The 16522-nt window shown below is 42.5% G+C and overlaps 4 protein-coding genes across 4 annotated transcripts; 1 reads left to right on the top strand and 3 right to left on the bottom strand.

Annotated features, from left to right (window-relative positions):
• Positions 1-750: 750 nt before the first annotated feature.
• Positions 751-6147, bottom strand: LOC120449505 (guanine nucleotide-binding protein G(f) subunit alpha). The gene is made up of 5 exons (XM_039632006.2): positions 5812-6147; positions 3217-3438; positions 2932-3100; positions 1836-1933; positions 751-1744 (listed from the first exon to the last, which is right to left on the bottom strand). Exons 1-5 carry the CDS (start codon positions 5820-5822, stop codon positions 1045-1047), a joined length of 1200 nt encoding a protein of 399 aa, XP_039487940.2. The 5' UTR covers positions 5823-6147; the 3' UTR covers positions 751-1044.
• Positions 6148-9899: 3752 nt separating this feature from the next.
• LOC120450505 (coatomer subunit zeta-1) lies at positions 9900-11864 on the bottom strand. The gene is made up of 4 exons (XM_039633557.2): positions 11705-11864; positions 11280-11647; positions 10700-10790; positions 9900-10078 (listed from the first exon to the last, which is right to left on the bottom strand). The coding sequence occupies exons 1-4, from the start codon at positions 11720-11722 to the stop codon at positions 10031-10033; spliced, it is 525 nt and encodes a 174-aa protein (XP_039489491.1). The 5' UTR covers positions 11723-11864; the 3' UTR covers positions 9900-10030.
• A 478-nt stretch (positions 11865-12342) lies between these two features.
• On the top strand, positions 12343-14824 carry LOC120450502 (coiled-coil domain-containing protein 13). Its single transcript, XM_039633553.2, has 3 exons — positions 12343-13892; positions 13946-14319; positions 14437-14824. The coding sequence occupies exons 1-3, from the start codon at positions 12498-12500 to the stop codon at positions 14645-14647; spliced, it is 1980 nt and encodes a 659-aa protein (XP_039489487.2). The 5' UTR covers positions 12343-12497; the 3' UTR covers positions 14648-14824.
• A 1088-nt stretch (positions 14825-15912) lies between these two features.
• On the bottom strand, positions 15913-16517 carry LOC120450506. Its single transcript, XM_039633558.2, has one exon. It carries the CDS (start codon positions 16515-16517, stop codon positions 16152-16154), a length of 366 nt encoding a protein of 121 aa, XP_039489492.1. The 3' UTR covers positions 15913-16151.
• Between the last annotated feature and the right edge of the window lie 5 nt (positions 16518-16522).

Below are 16522 nucleotides of genomic sequence, written 5' to 3'. Positions count from 1 at the left end.
GGAATATTTATATTTCACTGATAAATCGTTTTGAGCTGGTAAAAATAAAAATAGTAAGGCACCGGCATTTTGTTTATTTTAGTTGTTACGTAACAAGTAATGCAACGCGTAATAATGCTTTACGCTACGCTTTAATCAACAACGTATTCAAAGTGTTATCAGTTATTAAAAGCGAGCAGGAAAAAATACATTTAAGAGAACCAGTTTAGTAGGAAAGAAAACTGACTAGTTCACTTTGTTGATAAAAAGTTTCTAAAAATTAAATGTGCAGATTAAAGAATAGTTGCAAAAAATCAATTGTGTTTTTGATCAATGATCATAATGGTTTTTCATACCTTTGATGCGGTTAAAAAAACCTATCCTTGTTCCTGTAACATAGTTTTTTACGGTACCATTTAACTCTACGAGTAATGGGTATAAGGCAAAGACCACTGAGCATTGGTGTATAACTTGGCTACTAGTTAGGCGATGCATCGCGATGGTTGGGAACTATGTGGATTCCATCAGTTAAATGAAGGAATATACATTTTAAATAAATATATGCAAGTTGTAACAGATTGATCGGTAATATAGTTTTTTTTTATAAATTATAAATATAATTTATTATACCCGTTACTCGTAGAGTAAAAGGGTATACCTATGCTTTAGCTATGACCGCACATTATCACTTTATAGTGAAAAGCGTGGGTGCCCTTTTAAGTATGCTACCATTAGTGTTTGTGTGTAAAATTTAATAAAAGACATTTTAAATTTGTCTGCCTAGGTTTTGGGTTTATTGTATAAGTTATATTCTCTTAGAGTTTAGACATTAGTTGAAAGAGTAGTGAGAGCATTCGGTGCGAGGATTTCTCCCCTGCACTCTTGCAGTTAAATATTTTAAAGCGTTGTACCAGGCAATGTGCAACATGCAACTGTTGCCACTACGATCTAAGGTCCTACATGGCTACTTAAGTCATAACCGACTAGATCACAGTTGGTGGGGGCCTGAGGACAGCCCTCCCTTAACCTTATTGAGAAGCTCGCCGATCCGCTACGAGATCAGGACTAGAAGAGACCCATGCTGGACACGTTCTCCGAGAGGATCATCTTCTGGACGTCGCAGAAGACATCGCGGATGCATCTGGTGTCCGTGGCGACGGTGAAGTGGTAGTAGCACTCCCTTTCCGATGTCCCCAGATCCACCTGATTCCGCGAGTGGCGCTTGAACGGCTCCTGTGTGATGTCCACCAGCTTCTGCTTGATGAACATCTTGGTCCAGTCACTCTCACCGAAGCAATTGTCCTGCTGCGGCCTCTTGCAGAAGTCCTCGTACTCGGGAAAGTAGTCCACGATGTGCTTGCCGGCCCGGATCTTACGCTCCATGATGTCGTACTTGTTGAGGAAGACGATCAGTCCGGCGGAGGCGAGGAAGCGATTTTGCCACACCGCCCTGAACAACTTCAGCGCCTCCTGCAACCGATTCTGGGTGGGATCCTCGCGCAGATTCTGATCGAATTCGCTGCACGAGATCAGGAACAAGACGGCCTGTATGCCCTCGAACACCTGAATCCACTTATTCCGCTGATCCCTTTGGCCTCCCACATCGTACATCTGGAACTGCTGTTCGCCACCACCCATGCACTTGGGAATGGGCACGCGGAACGTGATTTGCGAGATGCCGGTGGTGATCTTCCGGCTGTGCAGGATGTCTTCGGTGCTGGGAATGTACTCGGCATCGCTGATCCGCACAAAGTTGTCCAGGAAGCTGGAGTAAGAAGAGATCAAGCTTTAGTTGGGGCTTCTTTTGAGAGAATGGAAATAAAACTGATTTTGAATCAATCAAATTAGATACTTACTATTTGGCACTATCCAGCAGGGGAAATTCGTTTGAGCGATCATAGCAGGCGCGAATACCCACATCGTTCCACAAAGTAGTGACGTGGTCGCAGTACTCCTAAAAATACAGAAAAAGTGACACAAAATTTAGTATTGGTTTTACGTGAGTGATAAAAAGTACATCAACTTTTCACCGGAAGATTGCCAAAGGCGCTTGGACAGACAAGTACGAAAAGCTAATCTCGTTGTAAAATCGTCTAGCTGAGCGTCTAAAAGAATTGTATTTGCTGAATATATGATAAGGATCATAAACGCCAAGATTGTGTCACCTCTCCACTACCATCAACATCAACATCAACATCAAAACAAAATAAAAATGTTATACCGTCAACCTTGAATCTTAAAAAAAATATAAAAATTGCCAAAAAAAAAATATACTCTAAATTTATCTGATATGATTATTTATTTCCTCAAGAAACTGAACATTCAGGCCGTGTTCGAGTCACCTACTCAAACAGCAACCATAAATTGGGCGAAGCAAGGGGAATCCGAACTTCGGTACTTCTTTTGTTTATGCTTGCTATTACTCACTGGAAAAACATAAAACCCTGAATGACTGGCATCTAGATCTGGCCACCGCCCCGCCCACTTGGAGACCTGAACAGCCTTGGTAATCTAATCGTAAGCCATATAATGACCACTGGTTAGAGGTAGATAAATTGGGGAGAAATAGAGCAGATTGCGCTACATGAATCATATTAAAAAGGCCGTTGCAGCTGCGGCGAACTTGAAAAAAAAGGAAAATAATACAACCGGGCTGGGCCAGGAAGTCCGATTTACAAAACACTTGTTTTGGAAAGTTTTTAGACATTCCACGCCATCTAATGGACGGGCTATCAATCAAATGGGCGCTGCTGATAAGGGGAATTCGATCGAAAGCCGTTGGAGATTTGACGCAAGTCCAGCCGATTGACTTCAAAGTCGTTTGCTCCGATTTTCGACAGCCACAACGAGTACGTATTTCCAACTGCGACAACACGACACCACGACAGACGACTTTGAAGTGCAGCAAGGGATAAGATAGAGATAGGAGCACTCCAGGGCTCCGAAACTCACCTCATTCATATATTCGGGGGCCGATCCGGGCAGGGAGAGGATATAGTCCGCCGATCGTTCGCTGGTACAGCTGCCGAAGTCGATTCCCAGCGCCTCCATCTGGCCCACCAATTGCAGGATGGACTCGTGGATGTTCTGGTATATCTCGGGGATCTTCTCCCGCCGCTCACTGCAACACAAGGAAACGAACGTTACTTTAAAGAATATATATGCCCCAAAAAGTAATAATAATATATTTGAAATATTAACAATTTAAATCATAATAGCTTTGGCTGCGAAACTTACTCGTCGGTGAATCCGTTGATGTGCAGTATCCGCATTTGCTTGATAATAGTAGTTTTGCCGGACTCGGCGGTGCCCAGGAGCAGGATCTTGACGGTGGTGTCCCTCGCGCCCTTGGACATGTCCTTGAGCACGTGGTGGTCAAGTGGCACCGGGAACTGATCCTCCTTTTGGGCCATTACCGCCGCTGGTTTCGCCGGCTGCTGGCGCAAACACCGCAAAAGTCTGCATTGGGGAAAAGAAGAGAAAGCAAATTTGCTTAGCAGGTTTGTTTGGCGACTTCTAAGGAAAAACACGCCGATCAAAGGCAGTGCTATATATAGCAAACGCCAAATATTTGCATACACCCCAAAGACCGTCACCCACCCAGACCTGATGTGTGTTTAATTAAAAGCACACACAACCCGGAGACAGAGGAAGATACGGGTACGTGGACTTTTTTTTAACTACTACGGAAAATACGCAATAGATAAAACCGCATTGGACCCGTAATGGAGTGGCGACGTGGGGTGGGGCTACTGGCGGTACTGTCTGGCTGGAACCCCAATCTCACGTGTCGACGGCGGCAATTCAAGCGATTTTTGTCAATAATTAAACAGAGTAGTACAAACTTTAATTAGGTGCCGGGTACATTGCGTAGTTCGCCTAGGTAGCTGGAAAATATAATTGGCTAAAATGCATTCTAATTGCTAGTAAGCAAACTTAATTGACATCTCATTCCGACGATGAAGGAATTGTTTACCTTCGCTTTATATCGCAGTGTAAATACTTAAGATCATGACTGAGTCATAGCAAATTTTGCAAGACATAAAACTGCAATTATCGTATGGGCATAATAAATATTTGAGGGGCAAGTCGACTATTAGACAATGCACTTCACGTGGTTCCATGGCATTCCTACAATTGACTTTAAAAGACCAGGTCGTTGAATACTTAGCCACGATCAGTACTCGACATTCCAAGTGCCGTCACACTTAGTACTTGATTGTTCAGATCGCAAAAAGACACAACCATTTAGGCAATTCAATCTGAACTTGCAACATATATCAGCATTTTCAAGACCAACTTGCCAAGTTTAAACCCAGTTAAAAGCAGTTAGAGTGTTATCAATGAATTTGGGTTATTGGGACTCTGATTGGATCACGTTTAGATATCGCCAGACATCGCAGCCCGCATTCCAGACAAATTGTCCGGCAATTTAATTAACTGACTAATTGGAACCATGGAAAAATTCAGCTAGTCCCAGAATGGACGTACTTTGCTCCAGCTGGAAGTAAAGTATATCTGCTTTATATACCACCATCGAGTCAGGTGAAAATCATTCACTTCAAGAGATCGACCCAAGGGGGGATGGGGAAATGGGGCTGGGCGCCAGCAAACTTTATGGCCGGCAATTCTAATTGGGCGATTGCCAAAACCCGCTCAAGACCATTGGCTCAGGTTGATTTTCGATTTTCAGCCTTATCGAAGGCGCCCGCCACTCCAGATACGAATGCTCCTATCGAACCTGGAGCATTGGGCATTTCGCCTTTTCATTCCATTTTCCAGCAAGTATGATGAAGCGCTTTGGCTTATTTGGCTAATTTGGCTAATTTAAAAGGTGTCTTCATCTCGGTAAACCATAACCTAGCCGGAAAGTTTACGATGCGCTTATAAAAGTTAATCAAGAATATTTCCCGCAATTTCGGTGGCAATCGAATCAGGAACGAATCGAATTGGGGAACTTTCGATGAGTGTGTCTATATCTTTACGCCGCCGTCGGTAATTTCTCACTTGATTTTAACAGGCCCTATAAACTTGGCCGATGTATTTATGGCCGATTACAACAAAGGAATGAAACCCAACCGATGTCCATTGACCTCCTTCCAATGCGCGGATAGCAACCGAAAACTATATCGCATTTCGTCTGATTGGTGAAAAACAAATAACACTACTCGGCCTGACAGGTGCCAAATGGAACGTGTGGCTAATCTAAACTAATAACCATAAAATTGTATAATTTATTCACAGATAATTTTTTTGTAATTAACTCGGCTTAGCTGGGAGTGATGAGAATCGCGGAGAAGGGATTGCATCAGCCTAAGGTTGCCAATATGGCTAGAGATTCGAATGATACACGAAAACCTTTTTTTTATTAGCCAGATATGAACACTGCGAGCCATTCTTGGCCTAGTAGTCGGCATTCCCGCGGAACTTACTCTAGTGTAATGATATTTCGAGCCAATATACCCCTTGAAAAGGTCAATCGATTTGTGGTCTTCCCATAAAGTTAATTTGCATTATCTAGCCGACGTGCAGTCTGATTTGGGCTGCCCAAATAAGTGTGATTAGCTCGGCCAAATATAGAATGGGAACACATATTGGATATTCCGTATTGATATCACTCGCCGCCCACTGATAGGAGTTATATGAAAACCTGTATACCCAAAAGTTACTTCCCGCATTGGTTAGCCTTATCAAGCTGCATATAGGCTCCAATTTCGTGGCCAAAACTGTGATTTTGGCGAATTCGAAATTTAGGTGGAAGTGTCGGCAGATAGGGCCCATATTGTTAATCATATATACCAAGACCCACTTTCTTAGAAACTAGAAACCCACCTTAATTTCATGGTTCTGAGTGCTGTATCAATTGTGGGCGATCGATTATGATTTTGCCTTTTGGTGGAAACTTCTGCCGCCTTGTTTACACACTGCTGTTCACTGGTGCACAATTTGTTATTAAACACTTTGGATTCCACTGAGTTTCTGTTTTCTTTGGTCGGGAATGTGTTTATCGAGCACTTGAGTTCTTGTCACTGCTATAATAATATCCATTTGTCTGTATCACTGAACTTTAGCTCTTGCCTGTGATTCAGGGTTCCCTTTTTTTTTGCTGTTCAGCTGAAGGCCGGAACACGTCTAACACCGTTTTATGATCACACAGCACTGAAAGTCCCAGCGAACGGGGTGAATTCTTAAATATCAGTTCGTTTCCATTCAATTCCGAGATAAGGTCCCCAAAAAGAGAAAGAGAGAGAGAGCTCCAGCTCCAGCTCCACAATCCACCGACTGCCAGTGGGAGTGGGAGTGGAAGTGGGTGGTGAGGCGGTTTTGGGGACGAACGGGACTCTCATAGCCACGAATCGTTTGTTAATTGCTTGTACGGGTGTTCGAAGTAAGAATGTACAATATCAGTGATAAGATAGCACTCCGAGGGTAGCTCAACACATAGAGCAGTGCCTGGTGGAAGAGAGTTATTCAACAGAGAATTATGGGTATTATTCAGCTCTTAAATTCCAAAGTTGTCCAATCATCAATTCATTTGTCAGAGCATCTGAATTTGCGTGGACTAATTTACAACGCATACGCACAGGGAGAAATAGTTTGAATTGGGTTTCAGGAATTATTATTCTTGATCAACATTAAAGTGTTGTGATAGATCAAACTAATTCAAACAATTCTGTGGATACATGATCTGAAAACAATAAAAAGCATCTAATCTCCTTCCCGTTTATAGACCATGAATAATTTTGGGTAATACCATACCTAGGAAGCCCCAATACCTTGAAAATCCCCAATACTATAAAAACTGGAATACTTTGAAACCCCATATCGACGACGTATATTAGAAATATTTTCACTCCAAGTTGAGCACTAGAGCTTAACCAATTACGAGCTGGAGCCTTACATTTTTGGACTGAACCTTGCCCCTCTTCAGCGACCACTGTCATTACACTTGCTCGCAGGGGAGGAGGATTACAAGGGTACACCGATTGTTTGCATACTGAACGGATTGTTTTGCAACTATCTGCACTCGAAAACAGGGCACTCGAAAGAACATGTAATTAAAATACAGGGCCCCGGTAACACAACTCAAAAGAGACCAGACCAGACCAGACCAGCTTAATTCGACTGGTGCGATCGGAACTCAGACCTTATCGCGGTAATGGAAGATAACTGGCCAGCCCGAGAGGATTTGACCCACTGTCAGGGACCGTAAATTAAGGGTTTCCCATGGATCGGGCCACTCACGGTTCACGGAGGTTCACTGCGATCTGGGTTCTCGAAGCGTTGAACCCGTTGAACTGGTTGACCGATATGGATCCGGGGTGCATCTGGCCGGTTTCGGCAGTTGCCGGGCGGCACTTCCCAGCCCCACTCCATAGCCAAGGTCGCCAGCTGCTCGAGCCACCACCCATCGGACCACTTATCGGACAGTCGATGTGCACTGATTCCACCCCATCCCACTGTACGGACTTAATTGTCTGTTTGCAAGTCGTCTGGGAGCTGAGAAAGAGTCACGCTTCGAGATAGAGACATTTGGGCATGGCCCTGCAATTACCGCGAATTGTGCGAAAACGAAAACTTTCCTACTCATTGAAGGCCATAAAGTCGATTTTATGGATCGGGCCCCCCATTTGCCCCTCATTCGATGTTACCACTGGGTAATGCGGGCATGACAGAAACCTTAACCGTCGCCCTTATTTCGCCATAATCCATCAGTTTCAATTAGCTGGCACACACGTGAAGAGTTACTAATGGATTTTGCGGAATGGAATTCTAACTATTTTGTTTACCGCAGACGAGATTGAAATTCAGGGAATTAATGGCAATCGTTCAAAATATACAACATATGTATATACAGACCCGAAAAACAAGTCGCCAATCATTTCCCAGTATCAGTCGCGATTCGATTCCACCTCTCCAGATGTTGATGGTTTCCGTTTCAGTAGACAAGAATCCGAAGTCAAGCGCACAAATCGTATGACTAGCCCGACTGACTGACTGAATGCCAAGAGTCCTCTCCCAAAAATACCAGCGCGTTGGCATTATATAAATCTGATGGGGCTGGCGATCGGGATCGTAAATCTTAATCCGATTGGAACCCATTTTCGGAACGGTGGCGCTAATCATGTGGAACCTCTTTCTGTGCCCAAGTAATCTCCCCCGATAATGCAGGAGTATGCTCGTACTTGAGATCCCGATATTCGGTATAAATTAATGCGGAGCTGAACAACTAACTGTACTTTAAGTTAAATGATCTAATATTTAAATATGTAACATCTAGAATATTGAAGAATTTAAGGTATTTCAGAAAATCACAACACCTTTTTCCAGATCTTTCAATACACATATATATCCATTTCTCCTATCTGTGGAACCTTAGCTATATAAGTATATAAGAACTACGTGTATACGATTGAGGTGTTATATCAGTCCCAGTGCCTATGAGATCCTATCTGTGAGTCGAGGAGCCCCTGTCATCACGCAATCACGTAAGCAGCTAATTCCGGGGACGTTGCGCCTTCGGCCAAGTTCCTGAACGTGATCCCGGGCAATCCATCCATCAAGTGCGGTCCTGATACCACCGCTCCTACGGCTGATAGATATAGCTGTGTACTTATGTACTTACCTCCCAACTTACTCCCCCTACACCCGAGCGGGTGTATTTGTCTAATTCGACAACACAGAAGGCAGATAAACACGAGGCGCTTAATTTTGCGATTGTTATTGTTTTGGCTCCATTGTTGACAACCATTTGATTAAGGAACGATGTGTGGGGTGGATGTGGATGGGGATGTGGGTGGATATATCAGTGGGAGCGGAGCACGTCTCCGGTTCATGGGTGGTGAACGATGGATGATGTACGAGCAGCAGGTTGAAGTTGAATGATAGCATGTTAGCCATGCGATCGAATGGTGGCAAAACAAGTGAATCACAATTGCAAACTGTTTTTTTCGGGCTTAGATATTAAACGGAGTTACGAAATAAGTCATTTTAGAGATAAAATGTAAGTCCCCCTATTGAACAAGCTTCAATTAATTGCCTTCATTTTCTGCAACGCAGAACTTCATTTCATAACTAAAGCTTTTGATAACACCAGGAATAGTTAAGAGCTAAGCGGTAATCCATTAGGTTGTAATTGCCGTAAATCAAACAAATATACCATTGAGTGCCAATGCTCTTACATCGAGTTTGCCAGAAAACAAAGCTGTTGAAAGCCGTTTTGAACTGCTTCTTCAAATAGAATTTCTTTATGCGCCCCTATTATAAAGATGTTGAGATTACCGGTGCTTAATCGCTAAATAATTAGCACCGCCTCGTAAAGAGACTTTAACACCCTAGCACTCCCAATTTTAGGTCCCACTTCAAGACAAGTTGTTTGGACACCGCTTGGTCACGTGTTTAAGACACACTTTACCCTCGTATAAAGGGTAAGTGGAGACAAGTGGTTCGATTTACCCCATATGCATATGAAAGGTGCTTGCTTGCGCTGCGAGTTGCAACATAATGCATTGTAATCATTGTAATACTGACCGATCTGCGTTGCGTTGAATGGGTCAGTTCTGGCATTATATGGCTATATGCGCAGGTTCTTCGATTAAGCAAGAAGGAATGATTGTGTACTTCAGTTCCACCATTAAGTTCTGTGATAAGCCTAGCCGCTCGATAGCAACGCACATGGGAATACTCTTTAATACATTCACTAATAGCCCGGAGTCTTTAAGGATTTTATTAGATTTGAGTAAATCCGGTCCTTGTTTATTCAGGGGGTTCCCCTTATCGGAGACTCGATTACATACCACGTACAAGAGATTTATAGTGGCGCAACCAGACCTTGATAGCTCAATCGTCCATCGGTGCCTTAAGCTACGTATTGACACAGCGAGTTAGTAGTTAACCAACAATTAAAACATGCAGGGCTCTCCAGTTAAATGTATGTATTATATTATGCTTTACAACTAGGCGAAAACAGTTGGGGCTAAAAGAAGAATCGAATGTATTGCGACAACGCGGCGCGGAAGTGGCATCCTCTCTTCCGCCACCCCATTTCACATCACTTCAGAATGGACCATTTGAGTTGTTCACGTGCCGATTGCAGAACCTAAAAGATAGATAGCACACACATATATAGATACAGATACAGATACTCAGCAGTAATTTCGATCAATTAGCTAATGAACCAAATCAAAATGAGCGCGAAGTTCCAGAACATGTTCACCAGTTTTATTCAAACATTCTCAGAGTACAATGGATTGGGCAATATGGGGAAAAGTAATCAAAATTCAGTAACAAGTGCAAAAGGTACAAAACTTGACAATGATAAACAACTACTTTAAATCGTAATACGTATTACTATCTGGAAGCATTAATAAAAATAGGCACACTTTACAACATTAAAACAATTTTGTTGAAACTAAAAATAGATCGTAATTTAACACAAATTCTAATAACAAATAATTGTATTCAAATGTCTAAGGCAACTTATAGCGCTCAATTCCGTAACAAACTACATATAATCTTCGAAAACAAAGAGCCTGTTTATTTGATCATAGGGCGAGTAAAACTAAATGAGAAAATATATGACTGCAGGTTATCGAATTGCGAAGCGAAAACGAAAACCAGTTAAAATTAAAGTACAAACGGCTACCAACAAGTTGTAAACACTTAGAAGAGCTACTAAGTAGAGAGACTACCAAAATATACCATTAAGGGTATTAGTTACCTGGGCGACGGTCTGTTCGGCAATTGGAATGTCATCGTTGCGCAGATCAACGCGTTTCACCACGGACGAGGGATCCGCATCCAGAATTATGCTGTTTAGAGACAGGTTTTGGTTAAAATAAAATATTTGTTGTTTAAAATATATTGTATACAGTGAGGGAACGGCGGGATTTTTGTTAGTTTTGGGTGAATTTTGTAGCTTAACCTGTGGTCATAATAATCTATTTAAGCTGTAGGCCACAGATGCCATTTGTTTGCTTCTAGAATTTGATCTTAAGTTTGCTTTCGATAACTAAATAAACTAAATAACCTATACATAACGTTGCAATTATTATATTATATATACAACATCACAGATCTAAACTCTTTGGCTTTAACTGGCTTTTGTTAAGAAAGAGGAAGCTTAAAATCCGGTTAACTACTTAGAGACACAATAAAGGCTTCACTTGAGCTTGCCCAAATGATACTCTAATAACAATGTGATTTCTGGGTATTTGGACTGTGTACATAAACTGCTTCCAATGGAAATTTCTATAACTTTGTCCCTGCTTCTGCCCATCACTGTATACAGCAATACACACCCTCCGTCGCAGATCTCGTCAAAGGCCAGCATGATGATCTCCAGGTTATCCAGCACCAGCCGCTTCTCCACGTTCTTCTTGAGGATCAGGCTGATGGAATCGTAGAGGCAGTTGAGCACGGAGAGCAGGATGAGCTCGTTCTCGTAGGCGTTGCCCATCACGTAGAAGAAGAGGTCCACGTTGCTCTTGTAGACGCAGGTGAGTCCGTCCAGCATGATGATCTCCGTGTTGGAGCGGTGCGTCTTGTTGAACAGATTCTTTTCAAAGGCCTTCTGCTCCTTCAACGTGGACAGGATGTTCTTGTCGTAGTACTTGGCCAGGATGCGGTTGCCATCGTTGTCCATGATGCACATGCCCTTGATGATGTCCTGCGGCACATATTGCGTTAGATTTTAAGCCATTAAATTGTGTATTCTGCAATTTACCATCATAAATCCGTCCATCTTCACTTGTTTTCGTGTCTTACACGTCACTTTAGTATGACCGTATCGCGACCGCTAAATTATATCAACAAAGCAGCACTGCCAACTCGCGCCACAAATCAAATAGCTAGATAAATCCGCAATTAGCTAGAAAACATTTTTGAATTTTACGTAAACCGTAATGTTATTAATATTATTTTAATATATTTTAAATTTTAGTTTGAAAAGCTGTGGTTGGCTTGCTTTAGCTGTCCTTAGTAGTAATGGTCATATTTTTCGGCTATAAAGCACAAAATAGATATTTATTTATTTTTATATTGCTAGTTACTACCACTAGTTATTAATATTCTCCCTTTTAATTATTATATATTTATTTCATGTTTTTTTTATATGCAAAAATACAGAATTAAATTGACATATTAGCCGTTACTTTGGGCGCATATGTAAAGAATATGTTAAAAAAGCTGCTTGAGTTTTTATATGTGGAAGAGAATAACAGTTTATATTTAAATTACCAGAAAGGGTTTAAAAAATAACTTAACTTGCTGGAACTATGTTTGTTTTTAAAGGCCTAATTAGAGCTACAATTTTGCTTCAAAGTCACTTGCCTTTGATTTGTCTGTTTCAAAAAGAGGGAACAGTTTTAAGAACGTAGGAACTACTGCTGACAGCCAAAATTTGAATATTTTAGTAACACCGAACAGACACACGTATAAATTATTTCTGCTCAGCCAACGAAATTGTTAGATTCAATTGTGTATATTTTATGTGAACAAATAGATTGAGATCCATTGTGATGGAGACTTTGCCGGATGAGTACCTAGCCCATCCGGATCAGGAGCTGCTGGGCTGCAAACTGGACCGTTCCGCGCGCCGTCGGCATAACCACGAAGCCATGGCAGCTGCCCATGTGGTGCTGACCACCACAGCGGTGAAACCGAAGCCAACAAAGCCGGAGTCCAAAAAGCTGCGCAGGAAGCTATCCGAGTGCGAGCAGGAGAAGCAGTCACTGTCCCAGGCCATTCAGGATAAGAATCTGGAGATATCAGACTTGAAGAAATCGGTTGATTCGCTCAACGAGGTGCTCAACTCGGTTCCCATTGATGAGCTGCGATGTAACTCCTCCATTGCGGGCACCAAAATCCTCGAACTGAGCAAGAAGAACCGCCAGATGCGTGCCGAATTGGAGCAGGCAAAGAATCGGCTGGGTAAGAAGGATGCCCAGATCGAGAAGCTGGAGAAGGATCTGCGTGCCCACGAGGAGAAGCTGCAGCAGAACCAGGATCTCCTAAAGAAGGGATGCTCCGCCGACGAGCTCCAGGCCAAGATCAACAGTATGCAGCAGAAGCTCTTCGAGACGCGAAACAGGAACACCGAGCTACAAAGCCAACTGAAACTGGCCCAAAAGTGCTTGCAGCACGAGATCGGTGAGAGTTGCAACATTAACATCCTGGCCAACAACCTCAATCAGGCAAATTGGCGTGGTCGTGCCCAGCAGATCATCACCCTCACCCAGAAAGTGCAGGAGCTCAAGGCTCGCTTGGATTTCTACGAGGACCGAGCCGTAGATCGCACCGAATATGCCCCAGTGCCGTTGGGCTCGGGTCTGGACTTGGTCACCGGCAACTGCCGATCACATCATGCCAGCTCAGAGAGATTAGGGGGAGGCGATGGCGGCGGAGCCACAACTGCTAGCTTCGATCGCTTCACACCGGGAGTGCGTAAAAGTGAGATTCTTCACCGGGCCAAAGTGGAAGCGCTGGAGAAGGAGATCCTTAGCCTGCAAAACCAACTGGAGGAGCAGCGCAGCAAAACTCTCGCTTTGAAAGTAAGAAACAAGAACCTCAACGAGGAGATGAACAAGTACAAGATTCGATCCAATGAGCTGGAGGAGCAGACCGACTTCAATGGCGTCAATATCAATACCATGAATGACAAACTGAACCGACAGAGGATTCAGTACGAGAGCCGTCTGGACGACATGCGTGGCGAACTCATTCGGGTGACCGAGGAGCGGGATCTTTCGCGCCGACAAATGGAAGAGCTGAGCGGCATGCATCTGGATCTTCAGACGGTGGTCAAGCAGAAGGATGTGGCCATGGCCAGTATGCAGGATATGATCAAGAAGCTGGAAATGGACCTGCGCGCTCTCTCCGGCGGATTCCTCTTCTCTTGTCGCGAGTTTCGAAAGGTAAAAATGCGTAGATTAACGAACCTATTCAATTGCTATATCACATTCTGCAGGAGGAATTTGTGGGTATCCTGGATGCCCTCGAGGTGGAGAAGAACCAACTAATGTTGCTCACCAAATCCCTGGGAGACCGTCTGGAGACGGAGAGAGCGAAGAACGAGGCTGCTCAGGAGCAGATTGGCAAGCTAAAGACCCGCATCGGCCGACTGGAAGTTAAGATCAGGGACCTTGAGAAGGAACTCGATGTGCAGTCCGACAAGAAGAAGCGCACCCAGCGAATGGCCGACTACGCCAGTTCGCTGAGTCGCACTTCTCTTAACGGATCGATTGGTTCCTTCTGCTTTGAAAACCAGTCCCAGTATCAATCCAGCACAACTCTTAACTCGACCGCACAGCCTGAGGCCAAAATTGAGGATCTCAAGAATAAGTAAGTAGAAGTCTCATCTCTCCATTAAAGAACTTTCGTTCGTGCGTGGTACCAAAATAATCCTATAAGTTATTAACCAATTTTTAATTAAATACTTACATTTTCATAATATTTCAGCCTCGAACTGGCCAAGGAGAAAATCACAATGCTGACAGAGAAGCTGGAATATATCACCGAGGAGAAGCACGCAGACGCCAAGTTTTTCGAAGACACCATGAACAGTACCAAGAATATTATCCTTGAAACAATACTTGGGGCCCGCGAAAAAGGATCGATGGATCGTAGCATAAATGCGGATAAAACCACGAGCGAGATTTCCATTCAATAATGAAGATGAGAAAACACGATTTGTATTTTGATTAATTTTTATGTTCTTTGCAATGCGGGCAAACTCGAAGAGAAGTCACGCCATATAACTAGACTGTTATTAAACTTACATGGCATTGCAATGCACATCGTGAATTCTGAAGTACCTAGATAAATACGAGTTTTAAATTTTCATAAATTTTTATTTTATTTGTAACACGTTCACAAAACGAAGCCTTTGGCGCTGCTTCTACTTCAGAATAAGATTAGATTAATTCAAGTATTTGTTAGGTGATTTCATTCCACTCGAAGCTTTTTCAATTGCATTATGCCTATATAATTGTTATTAATTGCTTTCTATAGCTATGTATGTGTGTGAGTGTGGTGTAAGTTAAGTTAATAATACATTATATAGCTTGACTTGCCATAGAAAAACGATCCTCCAATCACATATTAAATTATTTTTAGTTGTCGTTTGTAAATTGTTTCGTTACTTGCGTTAGAAATTCGTTCTTCATTGCATGCATACGGTATGAAAATGTATAAGTTACAGTATAAGTATATTTTATTGATTCTTTAATGCATTATTGATAAGCCTAGTAAATTGGTTTTATCTAAAAAACACGTTTTAGCAAATTAAAGGCACTTTCAAGGATTTCTTTTGTGAAACGAAACGATATCTCCTTATTCTCTCTTCAATTTAAACACTAGAAACAAACAATATAATTATTATTATTCTCTTAACAAAAATATATATATTAAAAACATGAATCTCCCCCAAAAACAAGAACACTGTCTTCCATGTCCTCCTCGTTTACACAGATAAATTGACAAAATGGTAGGGATAAGGACCCCATTCAGACCGATCAGAATCTGAGTGGATTGCTAATGCGAAAAGCTTTCAAAAAGCCTAAGAAAACTTGGGGGAAATTTGTGTTGGCTACTGCCCCGTAAGTATTACTTTGAGAACTTCTAATTAAATTAGAAAACCTTTGCCTTGGGATTTTGCTATCCACAACATGTTTTGCTGAAGCACTTTAGCTAATCGAATTGTTTATAGATATCCGTACTTGTATATGATTGGTAAGCTTTAGTGTACGATTAGCTGATTAACGTTTTGTATACTCTTCAATAAATATCTGTATAAATTTGATTTATTAAGGGCTGTAGATAAATGCAAACTTGGCTGGGCTAGCTTGGTCGCTCAATTTCTTATTGGAATCGGTGCAGATATATGTTCCGCTTTCATATATTAGCCGATTCATAGCTGAAACACATTCGACGCTGTTGCTGATTTCTCATAACTCTGCTGTGGCTTCGTTTATTTAATAAGATGGATATCGGATTGTTGGTTCTTGGTTGGATTACTAATAAATTTAAAATTAATTAATCAATTTCCCTTCTCTTTTTACATAATCCGCTGCTTTGCTATATATAGTATTTATATATCTATGTATGTAGTTGATGCAGTATAAGTTAATGCACTAAAGATTTAAATTTTGGGTGTTGTTGGGATGAGACTCCCATCATCGCCGGCGCCGCCTGAATACGTGATTGAAATAGTAGTAAATGTCCTGCTCGGCCTGCTGCTGCGGCGTCTTCTTGGCCAACTCCTGCTGCTGCTTGGAATCCACTTGCGGATGGTAGTTGCTGTAGTGGTTGTAGCCATGCATGTCGTACGGATTGTGGTGACCCGGATGCATGCCTGCTGGCGGAGGGACTCCTCCACCTCCGCCGTGAACCCCGTGCCGTCCGTTCCTCATCATTAGATTCGCGTGCATGTTGCGATCCGCAATGAAAACGTTGACGAAGAAGGCGAGCACGAGCAGGATGTAGAGCAGGCAGATGAGGATCACCACAAACTGCTGGCGGCAGCAGCAGTAGTAAAACATTCCCT

Source organism: Drosophila santomea, chromosome 3L (assembly GCF_016746245.2).
Source record: "Drosophila santomea strain STO CAGO 1482 chromosome 3L, Prin_Dsan_1.1, whole genome shotgun sequence".
NCBI classification, from domain to species: domain Eukaryota; kingdom Metazoa; phylum Arthropoda; class Insecta; order Diptera; family Drosophilidae; genus Drosophila; species Drosophila santomea.
Note: the sequence above shows the minus strand (reverse complement) of the source record. Positions and strands in the feature narration are given on the sequence as shown.

What these genes read in the sequence shown, in the direction of transcription:
- LOC120450505 (XM_039633557.2), bottom strand. An exon ending in GACGAGATCTGCGACGGAGG is followed by an intron (nt 10,791 to 11,279) that starts GTGTGTATTGCT and finishes GTCTCTAAACAG; the next exon opens with CATAATTCTGGATGCGGATC. An exon ending in CCGAACAGACCGTCGCCCAG is followed by an intron (nt 10,079 to 10,699) that starts GTAACTAATACC and finishes TCTATCTTTTAG; the next exon opens with GTTCTGCAATCGGCACGTGA.
- LOC120450502 (XM_039633553.2), top strand. Translation starts at nt 12,498, where the DNA reads ATGGAGACTTTGCCGGATGAGTACCTAGCCCATCCGGATCAGGAGCTG. An exon ending in CTTGTCGCGAGTTTCGAAAG is followed by an intron (nt 13,893 to 13,945) that starts GTAAAAATGCGT and finishes CACATTCTGCAG; the next exon opens with GAGGAATTTGTGGGTATCCT. An exon ending in ATTGAGGATCTCAAGAATAA is followed by an intron (nt 14,320 to 14,436) that starts GTAAGTAGAAGT and finishes ATAATATTTCAG; the next exon opens with CCTCGAACTGGCCAAGGAGA.
- LOC120450506 (XM_039633558.2), bottom strand. Translation starts at nt 16,517, where the DNA reads ATGTTTTACTACTGCTGCTGCCGCCAGCAGTTTGTGGTGATCCTCATC.
- LOC120449505 (XM_039632006.2), bottom strand. An exon ending in CCCCCGAATATATGAATGAG is followed by an intron (nt 1,934 to 2,931) that starts GTGAGTTTCGGA and finishes CTGTATTTTTAG; the next exon opens with GAGTACTGCGACCACGTCAC. An exon ending in CTGCTGGATAGTGCCAAATA is followed by an intron (nt 1,745 to 1,835) that starts GTAAGTATCTAA and finishes TTCTTACTCCAG; the next exon opens with CTTCCTGGACAACTTTGTGC.